The sequence below is a fragment of the Martes martes genome, assembly GCF_963455335.1.
Source record: "Martes martes genome assembly, chromosome: 5".
Classification (NCBI taxonomy): Eukaryota; Metazoa; Chordata; class Mammalia; order Carnivora; family Mustelidae; genus Martes; species Martes martes.
The window spans coordinates 88,442,044-88,469,062 of record NC_137892.1 but is presented as its reverse complement, the minus strand read 5'-3'; the positions used below and the strand labels follow the sequence as shown (position 1 = coordinate 88,469,062).

The 27,019-nt window shown below is 43.5% G+C and overlaps 1 protein-coding gene across 4 annotated transcripts in view; it reads left to right on the top strand.

Annotated features, from left to right (window-relative positions):
- Positions 1-844: 844 nt before the first annotated feature.
- LOC308343024 (protocadherin alpha-C2) overlaps positions 845-27,019 on the top strand; it is a gene marked incomplete at both ends in the record, with an annotated part of 206,533 nt that continues 180,358 nt past the window's right edge. Inside the window, one exon of one of the 4 annotated variants that reach the window (XM_080803824.1) lies at positions 845-3,238. In XM_080803824.1, coding sequence (XP_080659950.1) covers positions 845-3,238 — 2,394 coding nt within the window. Of the gene's footprint in view, positions 3,239-9,307; positions 11,708-16,440; positions 18,844-24,620; positions 26,976-27,019 lie in introns of those variants that run through there. The other 3 variants (XM_080803821.1, XM_080803827.1, XM_080803825.1) reach the window with 3 other exon arrangements.

Here is a 27,019-nt window from a genome sequence, read left to right as displayed (position 1 = left end):
ATTTTGCAGGCATTATATTCCTGTTTATTTTTCCTTTGAGGATAGTATTATGTAGTCTTTTATTTTCATAATCACAACCATGTAATCCATGATTTACTATTGTTTTGTTTCAATTAATTGTCACCTAATCATTGTAAATGACATTTTTCTAATATTGAGAATATCTTCAAACTGAACAATTTTCATAAAAATAAAGAGGATGAAACATTACAATATGGCTGAAATTATATTTAAAGATTGTAGTTTTCAACATTAAAGCTTGATAATTATATAGTATTCGGTTAAATATACAAAAGGTAAAATAAGTGTTTAACTATAGAAAACAAAGTATATTTAATTCAACAGTTTTATGTTTGAAATATTTGGATGCCAGTAGATTGTGGTTAGCATTTATTCTATGTGTTCTTCATAGTAATAAAATGCACAAAAGGAAATTTATGCCACATTAAAGTACCTTGCACATTAAAATATTAACAGTATTGTCTAAATTTACCGGTATTTTTAAAAGTTCCAAATTCTGAATTTGCTTCATTTTGAGAATAATTGATATTTGAACTGTACCACTCTTTAAAAGACATAATTGAAAATGATTGCATTGAGTAAATTGCAAATGAATATATAGACATTTGGAAATCAATGAATGAATCTAAAATCTACACCATTAGCCACATGATGTCGCTGTGTACCACAAAGTCTTGTCATCAAAAACTAAAGAGGAAAGCTCCATTTTGTCACAGCCTGAGAGAAGACAAAAACGGCCGGGAGATATATTATTCGAGATATAAAGTAAAGAGAGTATGACTTTGAAGTGAGTGAGAGGTACCAAATTTGTAGTGGTTTTGCGATGCTGTTTCCCAGGCGAGAAGGCAAGGGAACCCTGCGCTTGCTGCTCTGCGTTCTGCTCCTCGAAGCCTGGAAGACGGGGAGTGGTCAGGTCCACTATTCGGTCCTGGAGGAGGCCAAACACGGCACCTTCGTGGGCCGCATCGCCCAGGATTTGGGGCTGGAGCTGGCAGAGCTGGTGCCACGCCTGTTCCGGGTGGCGTCCAAAGGCCACGGGGACCTTCTGGAGGTAAATCTGCAGAATGGCATTTTGTTTGTGAATTCTCGGATCGACCGGGAAGAGCTGTGCGGGCATAATCTGGAGTGCAGCATCCACCTGGAGGTGATCGTGGACAAGCCGCTGCAGGTTTTCCATGTGGTGGTGGAGGTGAAGGACATTAATGATAACCCACCGGTTTTCAGAGCAAGAGAACAAAGGTTTTTTATTCCTGAATCTAGACTGGTGGATTCACGTTTCCCGATAGAGGGCGCCGCTGATGAAGACATTGGTACCAACGCTCTTCTAACTTACACCCTCAGCCCCAGTGATTATTTCTCTTTGGATGTACAAGCAAGTGATGAACTCAGTAAGTCACTTTCACTTGAATTGAGGAAATCTTTGGATAGAGAAGAAACACCAGAACTCCATTTATTATTGACAGCCACTGATGGGGGCAAGCCAGAGCTGGAAGGTACAGTTCAGCTGCTGATCACAGTGCTGGATGTTAATGATAATGCCCCATTGTTTGCCCAGGCTGTGTACAGAGTCCATTTATTAGAGAGTACAGCAAATGGAACATTAGTGACTACATTAAATGCCTCTGATGCCGATGAAGGTGTAAATGGCGAAATTGTTTTTTCCTTTGGCAGTGATGTTCCTCTAAACATTCAAAAAAACTTCAAAATTGATTCCAGGTCAGGAGAAATTAGACTAATTGGTAGACTGGATTATGAAGAAACGAAATCCTATGAAATTCAGGTAAAAGCAGTTGATAAAGGAAATCCTCCAATGTCGAATCACTGCAAAGTTTTAGTGAAAGTGCTGGATGTAAATGACAATGCTCCACAACTGGCAATCACACCTCTGTCTTTGCCGGTCAGAGAGGACTCTCCACTAGGCACCGTCATCGCCTTTGTCTCCGTGTCCGACCGTGATTCTGGTGTCTACGGGCAGGTGACCTGCTCTCTGATGCCTCCTATCCCATTCAAGCTGGTGTCCACCTTCAAGAACTACTATTCGCTGGTGCTGGACAGCGCCTTGGATCGCGAGAGCGTGTCGGACTATGAGCTGGTGGTGACAGCACGGGACGGAGGCTCGCCTTCACTCTCCGCCACGGCCAGCGTGTCCGTGGAAGTGGCGGACGTGAACGACAACGCGCCGGCGTTCGCGCAGCCCGAGTACACGGTGTTCGTGAGGGAGAACAACCCGCCCGGCTGCCACATCTTCACGGTGTCGGCGCGGGACGCGGACGCGCAGGAGAACGCGCTGGTGTCCTACTCGCTGGTGGAGCGGCGCGTGGGCGAGCGTGCGCTGTCGAGCTACGTGTCGGTGCACGCGGAGAGCGGCAAGGTGTACGCGCTGCAGCCGCTGGACCACGAGGAGCTGGAGCTGCTGCAGTTCCAAGTGAGCGCGCGCGACGCGGGCGTGCCTCCGCTGGGCAGCAACGTGACGCTGCAGGTGTTCGTGCTGGACGAGAACGACAACGCGCCCGCGCTGCTGCCGCGGCCTGGCGCGGGCGGCGCGGGCGGCGCGCTGAGCGAGCTGGTGTCGCGGTCGGTGGGCGCGGGCCACGTGGTGGCGAAGGTGCGCGCGGTGGACGCGGATTCCGGCTACAACGCGTGGCTGTCGTTCGAGCTGCAGCCGGCGGCGGGGGCCGCGCGCAGCCCGTTCCGCGTGGCGCTGTACACGGGCGAGATCAGCACGACGCGCCCGCTGGACGAGGCGGACCCGCCGCGCCAGCGCCTGCTGGTGCTGGTCAAGGACCACGGCGAGCCGGCGCTGACGGCCACGGCCACCGTGCTGCTGTCGCTGGTGGAGAGCGGCCAGGCGCCAAAGGCGTCGTCGCGGGTGTTGGCGGGCGCCGCTGGCGCCGAGACGGCGCTGGTGGACGTCAACGTGTACCTGATCGTCGCCATCTGCGCGGTGTCCAGCCTGCTGGTGCTCACGCTGCTGCTGTACACGGCGCTGCGGTGCTCGGCTCCGCCCAGGGAGGGCGCGTGCGGGCCTGGGAAGCCCACGCTCGTGTGCTCCAGCGCGGTGGGGAGCTGGTCGTACTCGCAGCAGAGGCGGCAGCGGGTGTGCTCTGGGGAGGGCGCGCCCAAGACCGACCTCATGGCTTTCAGCCCAAGCCTACCTCAAGTTCCAGGCTCCGCAGAAGAAAGACAACAACCCTCAGAATCAGAACACTTAGGAAAGGTGAGTCTTTCCCCTGGATTCCAGAATTGCTCTATTTCCTTTATTTATGATTCTATTATTTTGATTCATAGCTTTGTTCTTATTTTTTTTATCATTATCCTGTTGTGCAATATATGGCTTGAAATAGAGGTTAATTTCTTCGTTGAAAACAATTTACTTAAATGGTTTTTTTCACATTTTTTTTCATAATTAAATCTGTTCGTGAATAATTGGAGCTTGAAGGACTGAAAAACAATTCAGCTACTTTTAAAAACTTATTTCCTGTAAATACTTTTCTCAAAATTAAAAAAAATCATAATTGGAAAAATTTTAAAGAGAATGAATATATAAAATGCATATTTCCAATTTACATCATCCATCCATGCTGTTAGAATATGAATAGGTGTATGTTATTTAGAATAGGTGTATATTATTTAGCTGGACGTTTTCTGAATTATTTTTTGATCAATAATTCATTTGTCTTTATCTGCTTGTGCAACAGGTAATAAGTTAGGTTTTCTTTTCCTTGTTTTTGAAAGCAGCCTGAATGGATCTTTTAATGCCAGGACTTCCGAAAATACCTATCGTAGGTCATTAGAATACATGACATCACTTAGGAATAACTGCTAATAATAAATATGTCTTTCAGTAGTCAAATAACCTGTTATTTGAGATAAAGATTTCACGCTTGCAAAATCTATAGAGTTTTAAGGCACAATAGAGAGTTCATTGAGAAAAGAATCCCCTCTCTGGAGCACCTGGGTGCCTCATTGGGTTAATTAATTTCTGTGGCTCTATCTGTTGGGTGCCTGACTCAATTTCAGCTCAGGTCATGATCTCAGGGTAGTGGGATCCAGCCCAGTGAAGGGTTCTGCAATCAGTGGGAAATCTCCTTGTCCTTCTCGCTTTGCTCTTCCTAGCCCCCCTGGCAGGCACTCTCTCTCAAATAAACAAAAAACAAATAAAATCTTTAGAAAAAAAGAAAAGAATTCTCTTTCAGTTTTGTTAAAAAAATATATATATATATTATTTTTTTTTGAGAGAGAGAGTGCAGCGGAGTGGGGAGGGGCAGAGGTAAAGAAAGAGAGGGAGAATCTTTTTTTTTTTTTTTTTTTTAAAGATTTTATTTTATTTATTTGACAGAGAGAGAGATAGAATCACAAGTAGGCAGAGCAGCAGGCAGAGAGAGAGGGAGAAGCAGGCTCCCCACTGAGCAGAGAGCCCGATGCGGGGCTCGATCCCAGGACCCTGAGACCATGACCCGAGCCGAAGGCAGAGGCCCAACCCACTGAGCCACCCAGGTGCCCCGAGGGAGAATCTTTTTTTAAAAAAAAGATTATTTAGGGGCACCTGGGTGGCTCAGTGGGTTAAAGCCTCTGCCTTGGCTCAGGTCCTGATCTCAGGGTCCTGGGATGGAGCCCCACATCTGGCTCTCTGCTCAGCAGGGAGCTTACTTCCCTCTTTCTCTCTGCCTACTTGTGATCTCTTTCTCTGTTTCAAATAAATAAATAAAATCTTTAAAAAAATAAAAAGATTATTTATTTATTTGTTTGAGAGAGAGAGAATGAGAGAGAGAGAGAGCATGAGAAGGGACAGGTCAGAGTGAGAAACAGACTCTCTGCCAAGCAGGGAGACTGATGTGGGACTTGATGTGGGACTTGATCCTGGGACTCCAGGATCATGACTCGAGCCCAAGGCAGTTGCTTAACCAGCTGAGTCACCCAGGCACCCAAGAGAGAGAGAGAGAGAGAGAGAAAGAGAGAGAATCTTAAGAGGGCTCTATACCCAGCTCAGAGCCCAATGAGGGGCTAGATCTTACAACCCTGAGATCATGACTTGAGCTGAAATCAAGAGCTGGACATTCAACAGACAGAGTCATCCAGGCACACTAAAATATTTTAACATTAAAAAAAAAATCTTAACATTAAAAAAATTACATTGTGGGGTGGCCAGGTGGTGGGACTTTTTTTCCCCCCAAAAGTGGTGAGTACTCTAGCCCCCTTGTTATGCTAGTGGGTTGCGCAGTCATCCTTCCCAGTATCTGTATCATTAGGTTAATGTATGCAGGCCTCCCACTGTGCAGAGAATGACTACCTGCCTCTGGCACCACACTCTATGCCTGGGATAACATTTTCCACAAGTGTGAGATCACTCACTTTCTCCTGGCAGCATCCATATAACTAAGGAAGCTGGAGTTTTCCCAAAAGGTGAAGACTGATATTGAAAGACTGCATTTTAATTGGAAACTCCTGTGTTGGGTCATTAAAACGTAAACTTGACAAGTAAATGTTACACATGGAAAGGAATTTTGAAACTTCAAAAGAAAATGTCTTAGACAGTGAAATAACTGTCTAAAACTGTCTTCTATTTTGTTCTTAGTTATTTGCTGTTTTTTTCCCTGTATGTATGTGAGTGGGTATTGAAGTGTAGAAATTGAATTGTAGAAATAACTTCCACTAAGTGATCTGGCCTTAGCCATTCAAAAGATAGGCCATATATTCATTTTCATCTGAGATCTGCTTTTAAAGGATTTGAGAAGTTAGGTGGGGAATTCTTTTTTTTTAATTTTTTTATTTTAATAAACATATAATGTATTTTTATCCCCAGGGGTACAGGTCTGTGAATTACCAGGTTTACACATTTCACAGCACTCGTGGTGGGGAATTCTTTTAAGGACAATCCATTTCTACAGAAAACTTCTTAGCTCCTGTTAATAAGCCTTAAAGTTTAGGGAGTATATATTTCCTGGGAATCAGAAAAGTTTATCTGAGGCTATACAGGGAAAAAAGTGACTTGGGCAAATAAGTAAGAAGCTCTTTCTTGGGAGGAGTCATCCTACCTACAATGTCATAGCTACTCACCACCTTTGAGACTTGTATGCAGAAAGCATAAATGATCAGGTGAACTCTGTACTACTAGAAGTTTGGCCTCTATGTTTGTAGTACAGGTAAATGGTAAGCTGTTAAAACTATATCCAGGTATACTCAGATCTCCAGGAGTCACAATCTGTCATTTAAATTCTTCTTGGTTTCTTATTCCTTATTCACACTTTTAAATTAAGTTACCTAGGGAGATATCTAAGTGAGAGTAGATATTATTCACTGATACTTTATCCACATAGTGACTCAATCTTCTAAACTCATGTGTCCTTTAGTATTACTTTCATTGCCTAATAATCATTATGGAGTCTACTCTATCATAAATTGCCTGTGTCATTCTACTTTGCAATTAGTGTACTCTCAAATGTCATGAAATGTATAATATTATAAGAAGTTGTCAGAGATATTCCATTAATATGGAGTCCATGATGTCTTTAAATTTATTTTTATTTTTTAAAAGATTTTATTTATTTATCAGAGAGAGAGAGAGCACAAGCAGAGGGAGCAACAGGCAGAGGGAGAAGCAGGCTCCCAGCTGAGCAAGAGGCCAGATGCGGGACTTGATCCCAGGAATCTGGGAACATAACCTCAGCCAAAGGCAGACACTTAACTGACTGAGCCACCAGGTGTCCCATGGAGTCCATGACGTTTTAAAATTTTAATTCTGTATCTCATTTTAAAACTAGCTATTACTTTTCAAGATTCTTCAAAGCACTAACTGGCATACAGGTATCTATAATTATTACCTTGATTCATGCTTTTCCAAAATAATTCTTAAATGTTTACTTAGTTCTTCTTCATTAACTAGTACAATAGAATCAATTAGAAATTATATAAGTTTGATATTAACAAATATCATTAATGTAACTTACCTCTTATGTTACTCAAGAAAGTTTAAAATACTCATTTATCCATTTAAACACTAATTGATGACTTATTCTGTTCTACACTTGATCTTAGCCAAAAGGCCGAGAAGCGATGACTTATTCTATTCTAAATGTGAATGATAAAATGCAAGCAAGTTGCAATCCCGGCATGCTTTCATTGAGTGCATGGGGGAAAAAGTTGGTATGAAAACTTTTCTCCTAATATTTAAATCATGTATTTGGTTTTATTTCAAGAAGCTCTGACTATAAGCAAAACTTTGGACATCCTCTTACCTCTCTACGTTCAACCTCTACCCATGAATTTTCTCTGGTCAACTTGCAAATATTCAGCAAACTTATGCCTCTTGCTGAATTCACAGAGACCTTTAGAATATTACATTGCCTCATCTTTCAGATATTGGATGGTGAATTATGTTCCAAAGTTACTTTTCTCTCTTTTCTCTACTGATCGGTTAAGTTACCAATACTTCCCAATGACAACTTTTTAAGAAACTGGGATCCAGAAATTCATCTAGAGTGGAGATCATTAAAAACATAATTATTTCATACAGTGACTATTTTAGGATAAGCAGGCAAGTTGAAATGTATAAATGGTGAGGAAATTTAAAAAACAAATATAGTCTGACTTGATGTCATGAATGTAACAAATATTTAAATCACATGGTATTGTCATATAGTAAACCAAATTTATAAAAGAACTGCACTGTAAAAATTAACCTTTGGCATCCTTATAAAATAACATTTAAGACAGACAGCAAGGATATAATCACTGGATAAAGTACACAAGAGTCCTTTATCCATAATAAATAAGTAAATAAATTTGGTAAATTAACAATTGCCATAATAATGTAGAAGTAAACATGTATGTGTATATGGATATGTATATACACATGCATTTTGTTGTTGTTAAGTATGATCCACACCCAATGTGGGGCTTGAACTCAGATCCCGAGATTAAGAGTCAAATGCTACACCAACTGAGCCAGCCAGGCATCCTATATACACATACTTTCAATGTCTTAATGTTTTGGTGGGCACGAATATCAAAGGCCTGAATTTTTTTAGGTCCTCTTTCTGGAATTCTTGTTTTAAAGATTTTATTTATTTATCTGACAGACAGAGATCACAAGTAGGCAGAGAGGCAGGCAGAGAGAAAGGAGGAAGCAGGCTCCCTGCTGAGCAGAGAGCCCGATGCGGGGGCTCAATCCCAGGACCCTGGGATCATGACCTGAGCCGAAAGCAGAGGCTTTAACCCACTGAGCCACCCAGGCGCCCCTATTAATTTGAGAGAGAGAGAAAGCAAGAGACAGAGCACGAGCAGGGGGAGGGGCAGAGGGAGAAGCAGACTCCCTGCTGAGCAGCGACTGGAACCTAGGACCCTAACCCAGAATCACAACCTGTGCAAAAGGCACACACTTAACCAACTGAATCACCCAGGTGGCCCTGATTTTTCCATAAAATGTAGACTTTGGGCCAAGTGGTAAAAGTTAGGGGTCTTGAATCAGATTGAGATCCCACCCTATTATCACTAGTTAATATTTTTAAGTTACTAACCGGTATGTGTTTTCACTTTCTTGTTTGTAAAAAGTGAATTGTATTAATACCTGTCTTGGGTAGTTGATGTGAGAATTTAATGGGGAAAAAAGAATTTAATGGGCACCGCCTGGGTGGCTCAGTGGGTTGATGCTCTGCCTTCAGCTCAGGTCATGATCTCAGGGTCCTGGGATCCAGCCCCACACCGGGCTCCCTGCTCGACAGGAAGCCTGCTTCCCCCTCTCTCTGCCTACCTCTCTGCCTACTTGTGATCTCTCTTTCTGTCAAAAAAAATCTAAAAAAAAAAAAGAATTTAATGGGATAACCCCATTAGAACACCATGCTTGTCACATGGGGAATATTTCACTACTGTTATAACGTTAATCATTCTACTGTATTTTACTGTCATGGATTGGAATCTTTGGAAGTGATGAATTAGTATAAAAGCTATATGGATGTATTTTTATAAATATAAAGAATTTGACAAGTGCTCGAAGGGAATTACAACTAAAATAGAAATTTTGGGAAAGATCAGACGCAAGTATACGGAGAAGGTTAAGTACATTTATTTAATACTTACCCATTTAGCCACATGATGTCGCTGTCCACCACAAGGTATTTCACCACAAAAGAAATGCCGCATGCGTTATGTACTCTGATGCTGCTTTTCCTCACCATCTCTGAAATACGGGCATGGTGAGGTTATTTAAAAAAAAAAAATGAGGAACTCAAATTCTTTTCTGAAGTTTGGATCGAGGCAAGAACGACGCCATATTTGGGAAAGGCTTGCAATGGTGTTTTCATGGAGAGAAGAAGGTTCAGGAGCCCGGCAATTACTGCTTTCGCTTCTGCTCCTTACAATCTGGGAGACTGGGAGCGGTCAGGTTCATTACTCAGTCCTGGAGGAGGCCAAACATGGCACCTTCGTGGGCCGCATCGCCCAGGATTTGGGGCTGGAGCTGGCAGAGCTGGTGCCACGCCTGTTCCGGGTGGCGTCCAAAGGCCACGGGGACCTTCTGGAGGTAAATCTGCAGAACGGCATTTTGTTTGTGAATTCTCGGATCGACCGGGAGGAGCTGTGCGGGCGGAGCGCGGAGTGTAGCATCCACCTGGAGGTGATCGTGGACAGGCCGCTGCAGGTTTTCCATGTAGAGGTGGAAGTGAAGGACATTAACGACAACCAGCCGGTTTTTCCAATGGCAGTAAAAAAATTATTTATTTACGAATCCCGGCTGCCTGGTTCTCGGATTCCGCTAGAGGGCGCATCAGATGCAGATATTGGAGCCAATTCTCTGTTGACCTACAGTCTAAACTCTAATGATTATTTTACCTTGGATATTAAAAGAAATGATGAGAATATTAAATCCCTTGGACTCGTGTTGAAAAAAGTTTTAAATCGCGAGGACACTCCTGAACATCACTTACTAATAACGGCAGTTGATAGTGGGAAACCAGAACTCACTGGCACTACTCAAGTGAAGATCACCATTCTAGATGTCAATGACAACGCTCCAGAGTTTGAAAGGTCTGTCTACAAAGTCAGTTTATTCGAAAATGCACCAAACGGTACCCTAGCAGTGATTGTTAACGCCTCTGATTTGGATGAAGGAGTAAATAAGGACATTGTATATTCTTTCAATACAGACATGTCAGCAGATACTCTTTCAAAATTCCACTTAGACCCAGTTAGTGGATACATCAGTGTAAAAGGTAATATAGATTTCGAGGAAACTAAGTTATATGAAATCCAGGTAGACGCGACAGATAAAGGAAATCCCCCAATGGCAGGTCACTGCACGGTTCTGGTGGAAATTTTGGACGTCAATGATAATGTACCTGAGTTGGTTATCAAATCACTGTCATTACCTGTATTAGAAGATACTCCCCTCGGCACGGTCATTGCCTTAATAAGCGTGTCTGACCGCGACTCTGGTGCTAACGGGCAGTTAACCTGCACCCTGTCACCCCATGTTCCTTTCAAGCTGGTGTCCACCTTCAAGAACTACTATTCGCTGGTGCTGGACAGCGCCTTGGATCGCGAGAGCGTGTCGGACTATGAGCTGGTGGTGACAGCACGGGACGGAGGCTCGCCTTCACTCTCCGCCACGGCCAGCGTGTCCGTGGAAGTGGCGGACGTGAACGACAACGCGCCGGCGTTCGCGCAGCCCGAGTACACGGTGTTCGTGAGGGAGAACAACCCGCCCGGCTGCCACATCTTCACGGTGTCGGCGCGGGACGCGGACGCGCAGGAGAACGCGCTGGTGTCCTACTCGCTGGTGGAGCGGCGCGTGGGCGAGCGTGCGCTGTCGAGCTACGTGTCGGTGCACGCGGAGAGCGGCAAGGTGTACGCGCTGCAGCCGCTGGACCACGAGGAGCTGGAGCTGCTGCAGTTCCAAGTGAGCGCGCGCGACGCGGGCGTGCCTCCGCTGGGCAGCAACGTGACGCTGCAGGTGTTCGTGCTGGACGAGAACGACAACGCGCCCGCGCTGCTGCCGCGGCCTGGCGCGGGCGGCGCGGGCGGCGCGCTGAGCGAGCTGGTGTCGCGGTCGGTGGGCGCGGGCCACGTGGTGGCGAAGGTGCGCGCGGTGGACGCGGATTCCGGCTACAACGCGTGGCTGTCGTTCGAGCTGCAGCCGGCGGCGGGGGCCGCGCGCAGCCCGTTCCGCGTGGCGCTGTACACGGGCGAGATCAGCACGACGCGCCCGCTGGACGAGGCGGACCCGCCGCGCCAGCGCCTGCTGGTGCTGGTCAAGGACCACGGCGAGCCGGCGCTGACGGCCACGGCCACCGTGCTGCTGTCGCTGGTGGAGAGCGGCCAGGCGCCAAAGGCGTCGTCGCGGGTGTTGGCGGGCGCCGCTGGCGCCGAGACGGCGCTGGTGGACGTCAACGTGTACCTGATCGTCGCCATCTGCGCGGTGTCCAGCCTGCTGGTGCTCACGCTGCTGCTGTACACGGCGCTGCGGTGCTCGGCTCCGCCCAGGGAGGGCGCGTGCGGGCCTGGGAAGCCCACGCTCGTGTGCTCCAGCGCGGTGGGGAGCTGGTCGTACTCGCAGCAGAGGCGGCAGCGGGTGTGTTCTGGGGAGGGCGCGCCCAAGACCGACCTCATGGCCTTCAGTCCCAGCCTTCCATCTGGTCCCATTGGCGGGGATAGAGAAGAGCAGCTGAATGTGGACGGTGATATTTCTGCTAAGGTGAGTACAGTTTTTAAAATCCTTTGAAAATGCCCTTGTTTATTATTCCTCAATGTTTTTACTCTTTTTGAACATGTTTTTGGTAATTGGTTTTCAAGGATTTTGTGGTTAAAATGTTTGAATTTCTTTTGACTAATGTTTTTGAACTGAATCGGAGTTAAGTAATGAGAACAATACTTGTAGTTTTTCTCATTGTAGTAGTAGTGGTGGTTGTTAGTAGGTGCAGTAGTAGGATTATTTTATTGATAATGTATGGATAGAAGCTAAATATATTTTCCTTGATGAATTGTACTGTTTAGAATATTTAACTCCAATTGTGGTGTACTAATCCTTGCTCAATGCTTCATTTGGAATTCATTTGGAATTCTTTCTTACATGTGTTAGTCCAAATGTCACTGGCCCATTTTATGAGTTTACCATAAATCTCACCACTTCCTGATTGTTCTTTATATCTTCAGTTCCAAATATTAGTTTATTAAGCTTGTTGTCTCCCTGAAGACTTTTTTACTCACTCATTTATGTGGAGTCTTAGTTCTTTCTTTCTACTTGAACATGATTCATTTTAGTCCTTGTGCTCACATTTGGTAGTATGTTGTATTGTTGCTAGTTTTCCAGTTGGGTAAAGAAAACCACATACACACACACTCCATAAAAATAATTTTATTACTTTAGAATCATATCTTTGTACATCTTAAGGTTCTCACTACTTTTACTAGTAAGCATTGAAAAAATCAATAGGAAGTGAAATTTTATACTTTCTTCCCTACATCATCATTTACAAAATATTCTTTCTAAAAGGTTATTAATTTTGTTAAGAATTGATTTCCAGGGGCGCCTGGGTGGCTCAGTGGGTTAAAGCCTCTGCCTTCAGCTCAGGTCATGATCTCAGAGTCCTGGGATCAAGCCCCACATCAGGCTCTCTGCTCCGCAGGGAGCCTGCTTCCTCCTCTCTCTATGTCTGCCTCTCTGCCTACTTATGATCTCTGTCTGTCAAATAAATAAATAAAATCTTTAAAAAAAAAGAATTGATTTCCATCAGAACAATTTGTTGAGAATACTACTCTACATCTAATTTAGAAACTATTAGGGGAGCTTGGGTATCACAGTTGGTTAAGCATCTGACTCTTGGTTTCAGGTCAGGTTCTGGTCTTAATGTCCTGAGATTTAGCCCCTCCTGGGGCTCCACCCTCAGTGGGGAGTCTATTTTTTTTTAAGATTTTTAATTTTATTTATTTGACACACAGAGAGAGAGAGAGATCACAAGTAGGCAGAGAGGCGGGCAGAGGGGGAGGGGGAAGCAGGCTCCCTGCTGAGCAGAGAGCTGGAGATGGGGCTTGATCGCAGGACCCTGAGGCTTAACCCACTGAGCCACCCAGGCGCCCCAGCGGGGAGTCTTTTTAAGACTGTGTCACCCTCTGCCTCTGCCCCCCACCCCTTGCTCTCTCTCTAAGATAAAAAAAATTAATCTTAAAAAAGACTATTCTATAGCAAACTTATTAATCATTAACCTATTTTGCAAGCAGTATTAAATATGCTAATGTTCAAAAACTCCAATAAGTTAATGTTATTACTCCTGAGTGTTTTCCTCTGAATACCAGCTTGTCCATTAATGTGTGTTACATAGTACATAAAACTCCAAATAACTGGAACCAAATAATACAAAATGAGATTATTTTGTAGTCATTTCCCTATTTGGCGTTTGATAATTTCTCCAAATAAATGGACTTCCATTCAAGTTTCCTTGCCACTGGAAACCGAATTTTAGCTATATAAGAGACTAGAAAACAAGTGATTATTTCTCAACCATCAAAGATAAAAATAGAATATTAACTTTCTTCTGGGAGGCCATTGGGTTCCAGTATATACAATTATATGGAAGATTTTACATAAATTATAACTGCAACTTCCTACTTCCTGTACAAGCTTCCTTGCTGAAATCTGGTTAATACTCAGTGACATTGTGGGTGAGGCTAACATATACAAGAGAGAGATGATCCTCTTTTTTCCCGTTTTCATTTCATTTTCTGTCACTGTCCTTTGTTAACCCCTGTCCATCAAGTTTTAGCCACAGCCTGTCCCACCTGAGTTCACATATTTTTTCATTTGGCCTGGTTTTCATCCTGTTGAAATTAATAGGGTCATCCAAAGTTCTTCTCTCCCAGGATGTGGGACTTCAATCTTCAAATTGAGCTCTCTTCTTCAAATTCTTGTCTAATAAGATTCTCTATTAATAAGATACTTTAAAGACTTTTGAGTTTTTCTCTTTAGAGATAAATTGCTGCTACACCAGAGGAATACTAATAGTTCTCACATAAATATCCTTTATATTTTGTTGCATTCCTCATCTATGCATTTAATTATTTTCAAAAGAAAGTAAGTGGACAGGGAGTCATTTTTGGTTTCTTCCAGTGTGTTTGACATTTATGATCATTCTGTACAAATCTACATTTTGGGTCCTCAAACAGAGAAATTACTCTGATTCATGTTTTAATTCAGAAAAGATGTTTTTTATATGTGTGAGTGTGGCTCTTCATAAAGTGGAAACATGAAGCTATTTCCAGTAGATTGATCTTTTTGTTCCAATAAACCATGAGGGAAAGAGGTTTATGAATGAATGTAAGAGGCAAAGAGAGTTTGAAAATATTTACCATCATGTCCATTTGTGTTAAGTTTCCTTATGTCAGGAAAATATATTGTGCTCTACTGATTGAGAATTTTTCATTGTGTATTAAAATTCAGGATGTGTCTAAGATCATGACTACCAGGAACCAGTATGAAAACTAAGCTAAAGTCCAGGTTTTTGATATGGAAATTGAAATATATCTTAAATATATCTTAACTAGGGCAAAGTAAAGTATTTTTGTGTCTCTGGAAAATTATAGAGGCTGCTGCTGAGACATAATATTTTCCTAACCAGCTTTGTGACCACCTTAATTTAATGCATTTTATTAGGCAATTGAAGAGAACCAAACTATTCTATAGGTAAATATTCAGCAAATACTAGGTTTGTATTCTGAGCTCTTAAACTAAGAAGACACAAGTATGCTCTTTAAAAGTTCATATTTTGGGGCACCTGGGTGGCTTAGTGAGTTAAGCTTCTGCCTTCGGCTCAGGTCATGATCTCAGGGTCCTGGGATGGAGCACCAGAGTTGGGCTCCCTGCTCAGCAGGAAGCGTGCTTCTCCCTCTCCCTCTGTCCTTCCCCCTGCTTCTGAACTCTCTCTCTCTCTTTATCAGTTAAATAAATCAAGTCCATATAAAAAATAAAAGTTTATATTTCATAAAAGAAGTTTCCAGTTATTTGGACCTTTGTGCTTTTTACATTACACCCATGTCATTAGACACACATACCTAAATGCCTACAAGAGATATTAATGTAATAAATTACCCAAATGATTCCATCTGTATGCTATAGTATATAAAAGAAAGTAAAAGTATCTGCTTAATTGGGTTATTCATGAAAGTCTTCATTTTATGAAGAGGTCAGTAAATTTTAAAATGGTTATATAATAGGGAAAATTGCTTTGTGAAGCATTTGGAAATGGTGGATAGTACTTAGAGGATGAAATGAGTGTTTTTTAAGTGAAAAATAATATTTGAAGCAGGAAATGATCCACTTTGGCTAAAATACATAAGCACAGAAGTTTATGCATCTTAGATACTGGAGAACAGGATTTACAAATTTAAGAGACAGGATTTATAAATCTAAGAGACAAATTGAGAATACCCAATCTTGCTTGTGGAAGTGAATGTATTTGTTAATAAAATCACTTGCAATACTTTCCCATACCAATTATATACCACAACATCCTACTTCCTTTATAACGCTCCTTGCACTTTCGGCCCTTAGATGAATTAACGACTTTCAGTTAAATGCTGGTGATTTTTCTTCCTTTTAAAGGACATTTTAAAATGTCCCAGCATTTTTAAAGTTATCTTTCAATGGCTTATTCTTGGCATTGGAGGTTTCCTAGATCAGAGGATTCTCTGAAGTCTTCAACACCACAAATATGAAATCCAAAGAGGAAGACTGTGTCATCATTAATAACTACTTCCCCCCATCCTCAGGAACACACAAACTCTGTCAAGAATTTTCATAATCAACACTTAACAATTCTACGTTTACAAAGTGTGTGTCAAGTACAGCTAGGTCTCTATAAATACTTAAAACCTTTGTGGAAAAAAGGATTTCCACTGAAGTAAAAGCTGCCTCTGTGGTGAAACTAAGGATCACAGTCAATCAACAGTACAACCCGTGGACCTTAATAATATAAAATGTGTTTCTAAAGTATGCGGAATGGCTGAAAGAAAAAGACTAGGGGTGGGGGCGCCCAGAAGTCTCAGTCCTTAAGCGTCTGCCTTTGGCTCAGGTCATGATCCCAGCGTCTTGGGATAGAGCCCCACATCGGGCTCCCTGCTCAGCGGGAAGCCTGCTTCTCCTCCCCACTCCCCCTGCTTGTATTCCCTCTCTCGCTGTCTCCCTCTGTCAAATAAATAAATAAAATCTCAAAAAACACTTATCGGTATCAGAATCCATTACTTACGGTTTGGAGCCACATGATGTCGCTCTGTACCATACAATTGATATTACAACGAAAGAAAAAAAAATCCCTTCTGCTCTTATAAAGAAGCTGCATCCACTATTCAGACTGAGAAATGGAGGATACAGCGTCATTGGACTGAACAGTTAGATTTGTCTTGATTTTGAAACAAGATCCCTTAATAAAAACAAAGCACTGCGGGCTGGAGATGGAGTTTTCCTGGGGAAGCAGCCAGGAATCCCGGCGTTTGCTGCTCTCTCTTCTATTCCTCGCAGCCTGGGAAGCAGGGAGTGGCCAGGTTCACTACTCAGTCCTGGAGGAGGCCAAACACGGCACCTTCGTGGGCCGCATCGCCCAGGACTTGGGGCTGGAGCTCGCGGAGCTGGTGCCACGCCTGTTCCGAGTGGCATCCAAGGGTCACGGGGACCTTCTAGAGGTAAATCTGCAGAATGGCATTTTGTTTGTGAATTCTCGGATCGACCGGGAGGAGCTGTGCGGGCGGAGTCTGGAGTGTAGCATCCACCTGGAGGTGATCGTGGACAGGCCGCTGCAGGTTTTCCATGTGGAGGTGGAGGTGAAGGATATTAATGACAATCCGCCTGTGTTCCCTGGAACGCAAAAGAATCTATTTATGGCAGAATCCAGGCCTGTTGACTCTCGGGTTCCACTAGAGGGCGCATCCGATGCAGATATCCGGGCTAACGCTATGCTGACCTACACACTGAGCCCCAACGAGTATTTCTCGCTGGAAAAACCGTCAGATGACGAGCGGGTGAAACGTCTCGGGCTACTGTTAAGGAAATCTTTAGACAGGGAAGCAGCTCCGGAGATTTTTTTAGTTCTCACAGCCACTGATGGCGGGAAACCTGAGCTGACCGGCTCTGTTCAGTTACTCATCAAAGTGCTGGACGCAAATGACAATGCCCCAACTTTCGACAGAACACTCTATGCGGTGAAATTACCAGAAAATGTTCCCAATGGAACGTCGGTAATGAAACTTAATGCCTCAGATTTAGATGAAGGCTCGAATGCGGACATTATTTATTCATTCTCAACTGATATTTTACCAAATGTGGAATCCAAGTTTCGCATAGATCCAATTACTGGAGAAATTATGGTAAAGGGATCTATCGATTTTGAAGAGAGCAAATCCTATGAAATTCTTGTAGAGAGTATTGATAAAGGACAACCCCCACTCTCTGGCCATTGTACAGTTATGGTGGAAGTTGAGGACACCAATGACAATGTCCCAGTAATGGAATTCAAGTCCCTGTCGCTCCCAATCAGAGAAGACGCTCCATTAGGCACCGTCATCGCCCTCATCAGCGTGTATGACCTCGACTCAGGTGCCAACGGGCACTTGACCTGTACTCTGTCACCTCACGTTCCCTTCAAGCTGGTGTCCACCTTCAAGAACTACTATTCGCTGGTGCTGGACAGCGCCTTGGATCGCGAGAGCGTGTCAGACTATGAGCTGGTGGTGACAGCGCGGGACGCAGGCTCGCCTCCGCTCTCCGCCACGGCCAGCGTGTCTGTGGAAGTGGCGGACGTGAACGACAACGCGCCGGCGTTCGCGCAGCCCGAGTACACGGTGTTCGTGAGGGAGAACAACCCGCCCGGCTGCCACATCTTCACGGTGTCGGCGCGGGACGCGGACGCGCAGGAGAACGCGCTGGTGTCCTACTCGCTGGTGGAGCGGCGCGTGGGCGAGCGTGCGCTGTCGAGCTACGTGTCGGTGCACGCGGAGAGCGGCAAGGTGTACGCGCTGCAGCCGCTGGACCACGAGGAGCTGGAGCTGCTGCAGTTCCAAGTGAGCGCGCGCGACGCGGGCGTGCCTCCGCTGGGCAGCAACGTGACGCTGCAGGTGTTCGTGCTGGACGAGAACGACAACGCGCCCGCGCTGCTGCCGCGGCCTGGCGCGGGCGGCGCGGGCGGCGCGCTGAGCGAGCTGGTGTCGCGGTCGGTGGGCGCGGGCCACGTGGTGGCGAAGGTGCGCGCGGTGGACGCGGATTCCGGCTACAACGCGTGGCTGTCGTTCGAGCTGCAGCCGGCGGCGGGGGCCGCGCGCAGCCCGTTCCGCGTGGCGCTGTACACGGGCGAGATCAGCACGACGCGCCCGCTGGACGAGGCGGACCCGCCGCGCCAGCGCCTGCTGGTGCTGGTCAAGGACCACGGCGCGCCGGCGCTGACGGCCACGGCCACCGTGCTGCTGTCGCTGGTGGAGAGCGGCCAGGCGCCAAAGGCGTCGTCGCGGGTGTTGGCGGGCGCCGCTGGCGCCGAGACGGCGCTGGTGGACGTCAACGTGTACCTGATCGTCGCCATCTGCGCGGTGTCCAGCCTGCTGGTGCTCACGCTGCTGCTGTACACGGCGCTGCGGTGCTCGGCTCCGCCCAGGGAGGGCGCGTGCGGGCCTGGGAAGCCCACGCTCGTGTGCTCCAGCGCGGTGGGGAGCTGGTCGTACTCGCAGCAGAGGCGGCAGCGGGTGTGCTCTGGGGAGGGCGCGCCCAAGACCGACCTCATGGCTTTCAGTCCCAGTGTACCTGACTCTAACGACAGAGAGGATCTGCAGCCAGCAACTGGAGATTCCCTTTCAAAGGTTAGTTTTAAATACCCTTTATTAATTTTGATTTTTAATCTAAAGTTTTATTTTCTGTATTCTATCAATTTCTTCCTAATTAAAAAACGCTCAGGATGAATCATTAATTATGATTGGCGTAGTTTAAAATAATCCCTAAAATTTCCTTTCTACTTCTCTTCCTTTATTATCTTTATCTGGATTAGTATATTTTAATTACTCATTTTCTCTATTATCTTTTCAAATATACAGTATATTCTTTTACTAATTTTTTAAAAAGGTTTTATTTATTTATTTGACAGACAGAAATCACAAGTAGGCAGAGAGAAGCAGGCAGAGAGAGAGAGGAGGAAGCAGGCTCCCCGCTGAGCAGGAGCCCGACGTGGGGCTCGATCCCAAGACCCTGGGATCATGACCTGAGCCGAAGGCAGAGGCTTTAACCCACTGAGCCACCCAGGCACCCCTCTTTTACTAATTTCTTTATTGATTTTCTGGATTTTAAAATAAGCATTAATAACTTATTAAAATTTAAATTAAATTAGTCCTTTTACCACTTTCAGACAATGGTAGGACCTTGAATAATAATTCCATTTGCCTGCTTCCACTTTTGCTTGGTATTATGCCTTTCAGTTATACATTTGTTCTACATACAGATTATGTAATTATCATGTTTTGTACAGTTCGTTCTCGGATCATTTTTCTCCTGAAGAAATTCTTTAATGTTTGTTTTACTGGTGGTTAAGCATTCTCTAACTTTTTCTATATCAGAATGATGCTTATTTCATCATCACTTTTGAAAAATAGTGTTGCTGAGTACCAAATTCTGAGTTAAAACTGATTTTTTTTCTGAGCACTTTCAAGGTGATATCCCTGAATATGAATGCCATTCTTGAAATAAATTGCTGTCAAGTTTATTGTTCAGGTAGTGTTCCCTTCTTATTTTCCTCCAGCTGCTTTTTATACTTTTCTTAGTTTTTGATTTTCAGTGGCTTTATTATATGCTGTTTTAGTTTTCTTTGGTTTTATCTTGTTTGAAGGATTGAAAGCTTCTTGAATATGTGGCTTTGTGTCTTTCATCAGTGCAGAAAAAATTTCAGCATTCTGCCTTCAAGTATCACTTCTGTGTCATGTTTTTTTTATCCTCTTCTTCTGTAACTCAAGGAATATGTGTGTAAAATATTTTCACCATATCTCTCCTATCTTCCATGCCACTTTCTGTTTCTTTTTTTTTTAAGATTTTATTTATTTATTTGACAGAGATCACAAGTAGGCAGAGAGTCAGGTGGGGGGGGAAGCAGGCCCCCCCCACCCCCGCTGAGCAGAGAGACCCCCCCCCCATGTTGGACTTAATCCCAGAACCCTGGGATCATGACCTGAGCTGAAGGCAGCAGCTTAACCCACTGAGCCACCCAGGCGCCCCAGCCCCTTTCTGTTTTTTAAAGATAATTTTTGGTCTCTTTATTACACGCTAGACATTTGTTCTGACTAATCTTCTAATTTATCACTTTTCTCTTCTTACTTCAATCAACTATTAAAATCATCAATGGACTCTAAACTTCAATTGTGAAATTTTTTAGCTTTAGAATTGTAGTTTTCCTTTTGAAAATAGATTTCAGTTTTCTGGTAAAATTCCTTATTTTAGTATGTGTTTATTTCAATACAGTAATCATAGTTTATTTGTGCTCTATCAGATCACTGTGATATTTTTTTCTCATGATCCTCTTGCTCGGTAAGCCTGATAGTTTTGTAGTGAGTTTTGGATATTGTACTTGAGAAGTTATATTGTTGTAGATGTCATTACTTTCCTTAAAAGGTGGATAACATAAATAAATATCTCACAGATATAGATTTAGGGCATTTATGGAAAAGTTTTACTTAAAATAAGTATTTTATTTCTTTTTCTTTTTTATCTCCTATAATGATGTCTATCATTATGAATCTTCTGAACATTTTTTCTTTCCCACTCACTTCCCAGTTCTATTATGTAGTATTTGAAATAAAGTTAATAGAATAGAAATTTTGTACCTTATTTGAAACTTTGTTTCTTCTTCCTCACTACTAAATCATAATAACCAAGCTTATTGAATTTTATTACTGTTTAATTACCCTGCTTTCTTCTTTTCCACCTTGGACACTGGCTAATGATATAAGAATCTTACACCTCAGCAAGTTTCTACTTGCTTGATCTAGGATTTTAAAACTTAATATGACCTAAAAGAGCGTAGTTTCTCTCAATTAAATGATTAATAAACTGTGCCCAGGACAAAAAAGTTGCTTGAGGCTACACGGATATTAATGTGAATACAGATAATAGAACCAAAAGTTTTAAATTTTAGCTCTCTTGTGTCTTTCTACTTTTAAATGAGTCTATTTGGCAGTTAGAAAGGCAATAGGACTGTGAGTAAATATTATACTTAATGTACTTTACTTTTTCATTTAGAGGTTCTTTGAAATTACTCTCAGATTTTTCTCCCCAGAATGCATATAAAATATAAATATTTTAGCACAGTATTTTATAGGGATGATGAACCATTAAAAAGTAATGTAAAGATATATACCATATGCACAAATGTGTTTTCATATGATAATTTTTTATAATTAATTTTTTGGTCAAATTTGACTCAGCTGCATAAATTATTTATAAATCCTTATAAGATGCAACTTCACCTGTAGTCTCTGGGCAATGTGGTAGAACTATGTAAATTTTTACAGGTAAGGGAGAAATATAGCTTATTAAAATTTTATTCTGGAGTTTTGTAGGTAATGAAGGGCATCTAGATTCCAATGCAAAGTTAAATTTTCTAGCATAGCTTTGTCTTGGAATACTTCCCATTGTATTAAGTAGAGATGCCTCAAAACTCTAGCTGATTTTCTTAACCTAAATTCATGGTCAAGGAAGGAGTTTAATTTCTGTAACAAAGTTTAAAAATTAAAAAGAAACTAGCAAGTGAAAAGATCAGTTAATAAGGTAATCTATAATATTTGATTGAAAGAATGGTTTGGAAGAAGATTTAAAGAATTTTCACTACCTATGGAGTTGTCTGTGGAATTAAGACAAGAGAATCTTTTTTTTTTAAGAGAGTCTTTAATTATTGAGAACTCAACCTCCCCCAGAACAGTTGAGCATTGAAAGACTAATGCAACCAGGTGGTGGGTATTAGGGAGGGCACGGATTGCATGGAGCACTGGGTGTGGTGAAAAAACAATGAATACTGTTATGCTGAAAAGAAATTAAAAAAAAAAAAGAAAGACTAATGCAAATGGCAATTCAAAAACTTAATATTAGGGGCGTCTGGGTGGCTCAGTGGGTTAAGTCGCTGCCTTCGGCTCGGGTCATGATCTCAGGGTCCTGAGATTGAGTCCCGCATCGGGCTCTCTGCTCAGCGGGGAGCCTGCTTCCCTCTCTCTCTCTCTGCCTGCCTCTCTGCCTACTTGTGATCTCTCTCTGTCAAATAAATAAATAAAATCTTTAAAAAAATATTATTTAACAGATGTGAAGATGGGACAAATGACAAAAGTCTTGTTTTCTCTTGAAATATCTATATATTTACATGAAAAAAATTACAAATGAGCAAGTATGTGATACTGTTGATGCCATTTTTTCCATTGTGTATATTTTTAAAATGTTGAAATATATACTGAAAATATTCTGTAAATCACCATGCATACATAGTTAACATCATACTGTCAGTTTGTCTGTTAAATACTTGACATTTACTTTTTTCAAAAATAAATTTATTTATAGTATGGTTTTGGAGTTTCATATCAGTCATGGTTCCATAATAGAAGATAAATAAACCTTAATTGATGATATTTTCAGCACATTTACTATTATTTTTGTTTTTTTAGCTGTTGTATATTAAAATGTTTTCCAATTATCATTATCGGTAACAGATAAGTAATCTGGAAAATTGATTAGTGTTCAGATTCCTTGGTGTTTGGGTAATCTGAGTCCTAAGGAGAAAGTCATATTAGTAGAGAGAGTAAGAATCTTTGAAAAACTAAAGGGAATGTTAAATTTTTTTTTTAAAGATTTTATTTATTTATTTGACAGAGAGAGATCACAAGTAGGCAGAGAGGCAGGCAGAGAGAGAGGAGGAAGCAGGTTCCCTGCTGAGCAGAGAACCTGATGTGGGGCTCGATCCCAGGACCCTGGGATCATGACCTGAGCTGGGGGCAGAGGCTTTAATCCACTGAGCCACCCAGGTGCCCCGGGAATGTTAAATTTACTGTTAAATATTATATAAGAAGTGAATCCAGTAAAATTATTCTAATTCTTGCCTACTTTGAATACTGGGAAGCAAAAGAATTTCAAATGATTTTGTATTTTCTAGTAATTTCTTATTTATCTTCTCACTATTCTTTATATTATCATTTTCCACATTTGTTTTATAAATTGACACAAAAATAATACTTCAAGTCTTACATGCAACTTAAACCAAAATTAAGGAATATATTTGGGGTTTATGCTTTACATGTAAAAGTGTCAAGTAATAGAATTATTGATCTCCAATGTCTTCATAAGTAAGGAGGATTTTTTAATATTTAAGGAGTTCCAGGTAGTATATACACAAGCAGAAGGTTAAATTATTTTTCAGTGGAAAAAATTGGTGACATTTTCTTTTGGGACATTTTCTTCTGGTCATATTTATAAGTAAGTCTAAGTGGTATCATGCAGTAAATCAAATGGGTGATTAAAAAGAGATGAAATTAACATAGTCCAGTTAGTAATGAGGTTTATTCTCAATGTTTTAATTTTTACTGGAACTCAAACATTTAATGGAGTACTCTATCTACAGGAAAATATTAGTATTTTGATTTGCTGCATTAAAACAAAGATATGTACTTTCACAGTTTATATGACCTGTGATTTATCAGTAGTTGAAGAAATGCTGCTTAGATGCCTCTAATTTGAAAAATGGTGTCAAGATACTGACCAAAAGTGTTTTTACTATGATTTTGGCTTCTAGAAAATTTACATTTCCACATACGATTTTTTAGTCAACATTAAAAGTAGGTGATATAGGGAGAAATTAAAGAAATGGATTTTTAGCAATTTGAATATCAGACTTGAAAACAGTAACTCACACAAGAACGCTATTCAAATAGTTTGTTACTTTAAATATAACATCAACAAAAAGCCAATATTAAGTGCTGCAAATAGGAATATAAAATTGTTTCATGAATAACATAGAAGTAGTGTACAAACATCCCATGAAAATAATAGAAAACACTCAAGAAATTTAATAAGATATATTTAAATATGGAAATAAATGAAAAACTAAAACCTTTAATTTTAGTTAGGAATTATAGAAAGCCACTCCCTAAATGGAATAGACCAATACAAATTACTCTAGTAAAGACTGGTGTGGCATGACTAAAGTAGTATTGATTTTGCAATATTTTAATGAAAACAGATATTCTTTATTATAGTCTTAACGATGCGTTTATATTAGAGATGAGGAAAATAAAGAACACCTAAAAGTCATTGTAATTGGGAAATATTTAACGAATCTAAGGCAAATAAAGCATAATAAAGTAAAAACTCACGCTTTCATCCACATGATGGCGCTGGAAACCGCAAGTTTGGTGGTTGGCTTTTTTTTTTTTTCTTTCCCAATAAAGGGATACGGTGAGTTTATTTTCCTTAGAAAGGAAAAGGCTACTCCGTGTTTTACTCTGCTGCTGAAGCTGAAAAGGTGAGCAAATAAAAAAATTATAGCAAATTGGGAATTAGGTTTCCAAAAGCTATTCTTGTTGTAGTACAATAGACATTTGAAAATTGCAACGTATTTGCGATGGTATATTCCCAGAGAAGTCCAGGTTCCCGGCGCCTGCTGCTCTCGCTTCTGCTCCTCACAGTCTGGAAGGCCGGGAGCGGCCAGGTCCACTACTCAGTCCTGGAGGAGGTCAAACACGGCACCTTCGTGGGCCGCATCGCGCAAGACCTGGGACTGGAGCTCGCGGAGCTGGTGCCACGCCTTTTCCGAGTGGCATCCAAAGGTCATAGAGACCTTCTGGAGGTAAATCTGCAGAATGGCATTTTGTTTGTGAATTCTCGGATCGACCGGGAGGAGCTGTGCGGGCGGAGCGCGGAGTGTAGCATCCACCTGGAGGTGATCGTGGACAGGCCGCTGCAGGTTTTCCATGTGGAGGTGGAGGTGAAGGACATTAACGACAATCCGCCAAGGTTCTTCCGAAAGGAACAAAGATTATTTATTTTAGAGTCGAGAATAGTGGATTCCCGGTTTCCGCTAGAGGGCGCATTTGATATGGATGTCGGAGCAAACGCAGAATTGAGATACAAACTAAATACTAATGAATATTTTGATTTGGATGTTAAAGCAAATGAAGAAGAAACAAGCATTTTAGAGCTAGTCTTAAAGAAAGCAGTAGATCGGGAAGAAATCCAGGAACATCTTTTATTACTGACTGCAACTGATGGAGGAAAACCTGAACTAACAGGTACAGTTCAATTATTGATCAACGTATTGGATGCGAATGATAATGCCCCCAAATTTGATAAATCAGTTTATAATATCAGATTATTAGAAAATGCACCAAATGGGACATTAGTTATTAAACTGAACGCCTCGGATGCAGATGACGGCATTAATAAGGAAATAGTATATCTCTTTAGTGATCTTGTTCTTGACAATGTTAAATCTAAATTTATAATCGATTCGAATAGTGGGGAAATAAGAGTTAAGGGAGAACTGGATTACGAAGACTGTAATTTATATGAAATTAATATTGATGCTGTAGATAGAAGTCCATTCCCATTAACTGGACACTGCAAAGTAATAGTAAAACTCCTGGATGAGAATGATAATACCCCAGAGATGGCCATAACCTCCATATCTCTGCCGGTACAAGAAAACGCTTCAGTGGGGACCGTCATCGCCCTGATCAGTCTGTCTGACCGCGACTCCAGTCTCAATGGGCAGGTGACCTGCTCACTAACACCCCGTGTCCCCTTCAAGCTGGTGTCCACCTTCAAGAACTACTATTCGCTGGTGCTGGACAGCGCCTTGGATCGCGAGAGCGTGTCGGACTATGAGCTGGTGGTGACAGCGCGGGACGCAGGCTCGCCTCCGCTCTCCGCCACGGCCAGCGTGTCCGTGGAAGTGGCGGACGTGAACGACAACGCGCCGGCGTTCGCGCAGCCCGAGTACACGGTGTTCGTGAAGGAGAACAACCCGCCCGGCTGCCACATCTTCACGGTGTCGGCGCGGGACGCGGACGCGCAGGAGAACGCGCTGGTGTCCTACTCGCTGGTGGAGCGGCGCGTGGGCGAGCGTGCGCTGTCGAGCTACGTGTCGGTGCACGCGGAGAGCGGCAAGGTGTACGCGCTGCAGCCGCTGGACCACGAGGAGCTGGAGCTGCTGCAGTTCCAAGTGAGCGCGCGCGACGCGGGCGTGCCTCCGCTGGGCAGCAACGTGACGCTGCAGGTGTTCGTGCTGGACGAGAACGACAACGCGCCCGCGCTGCTGCCGCGGCCTGGCGCGGGCGGCGCGGGCGGCGCGCTGAGCGAGCTGGTGTCGCGGTCGGTGGGCGCGGGCCACGTGGTGGCGAAGGTGCGCGCGGTGGACGCGGATTCCGGCTACAACGCGTGGCTGTCGTTCGAGCTGCAGCCGGCGGCGGGGGCCGCGCGCAGCCCGTTCCGCGTGGCGCTGTACACGGGCGAGATCAGCACGACGCGCCCGCTGGACGAGGCGGACCCGCCGCGCCAGCGCCTGCTGGTGCTGGTCAAGGACCACGGCGAGCCGGCGCTGACGGCCACGGCCACCGTGCTGCTGTCGCTGGTGGAGAGCGGCCAGGCGCCAAAGGCGTCGTCGCGGGTGTTGGCGGGCGCCGCTGGCGCCGAGACGGCGCTGGTGGACGTCAACGTGTACCTGATCGTCGCCATCTGCGCGGTGTCCAGCCTGCTGGTGCTCACGCTGCTGCTGTACACGGCGCTGCGGTGCTCGGCTCCGCCCAGGGAGGGCGCGTGCGGGCCTGGGAAGCCCACGCTCGTGTGCTCCAGCGCGGTGGGGAGCTGGTCGTACTCGCAGCAGAGGCGGCAGCGGGTGTGCTCTGGGGAGGGCGCGCCCAAGACCGACCTCATGGCCTTCAGTCCCAGCCTACCTCAGGGTCCCAGCTCTGCTGACACTGTGAGTCTCAAAAATATCTTTCACAATAATTTTCGTTTTACATC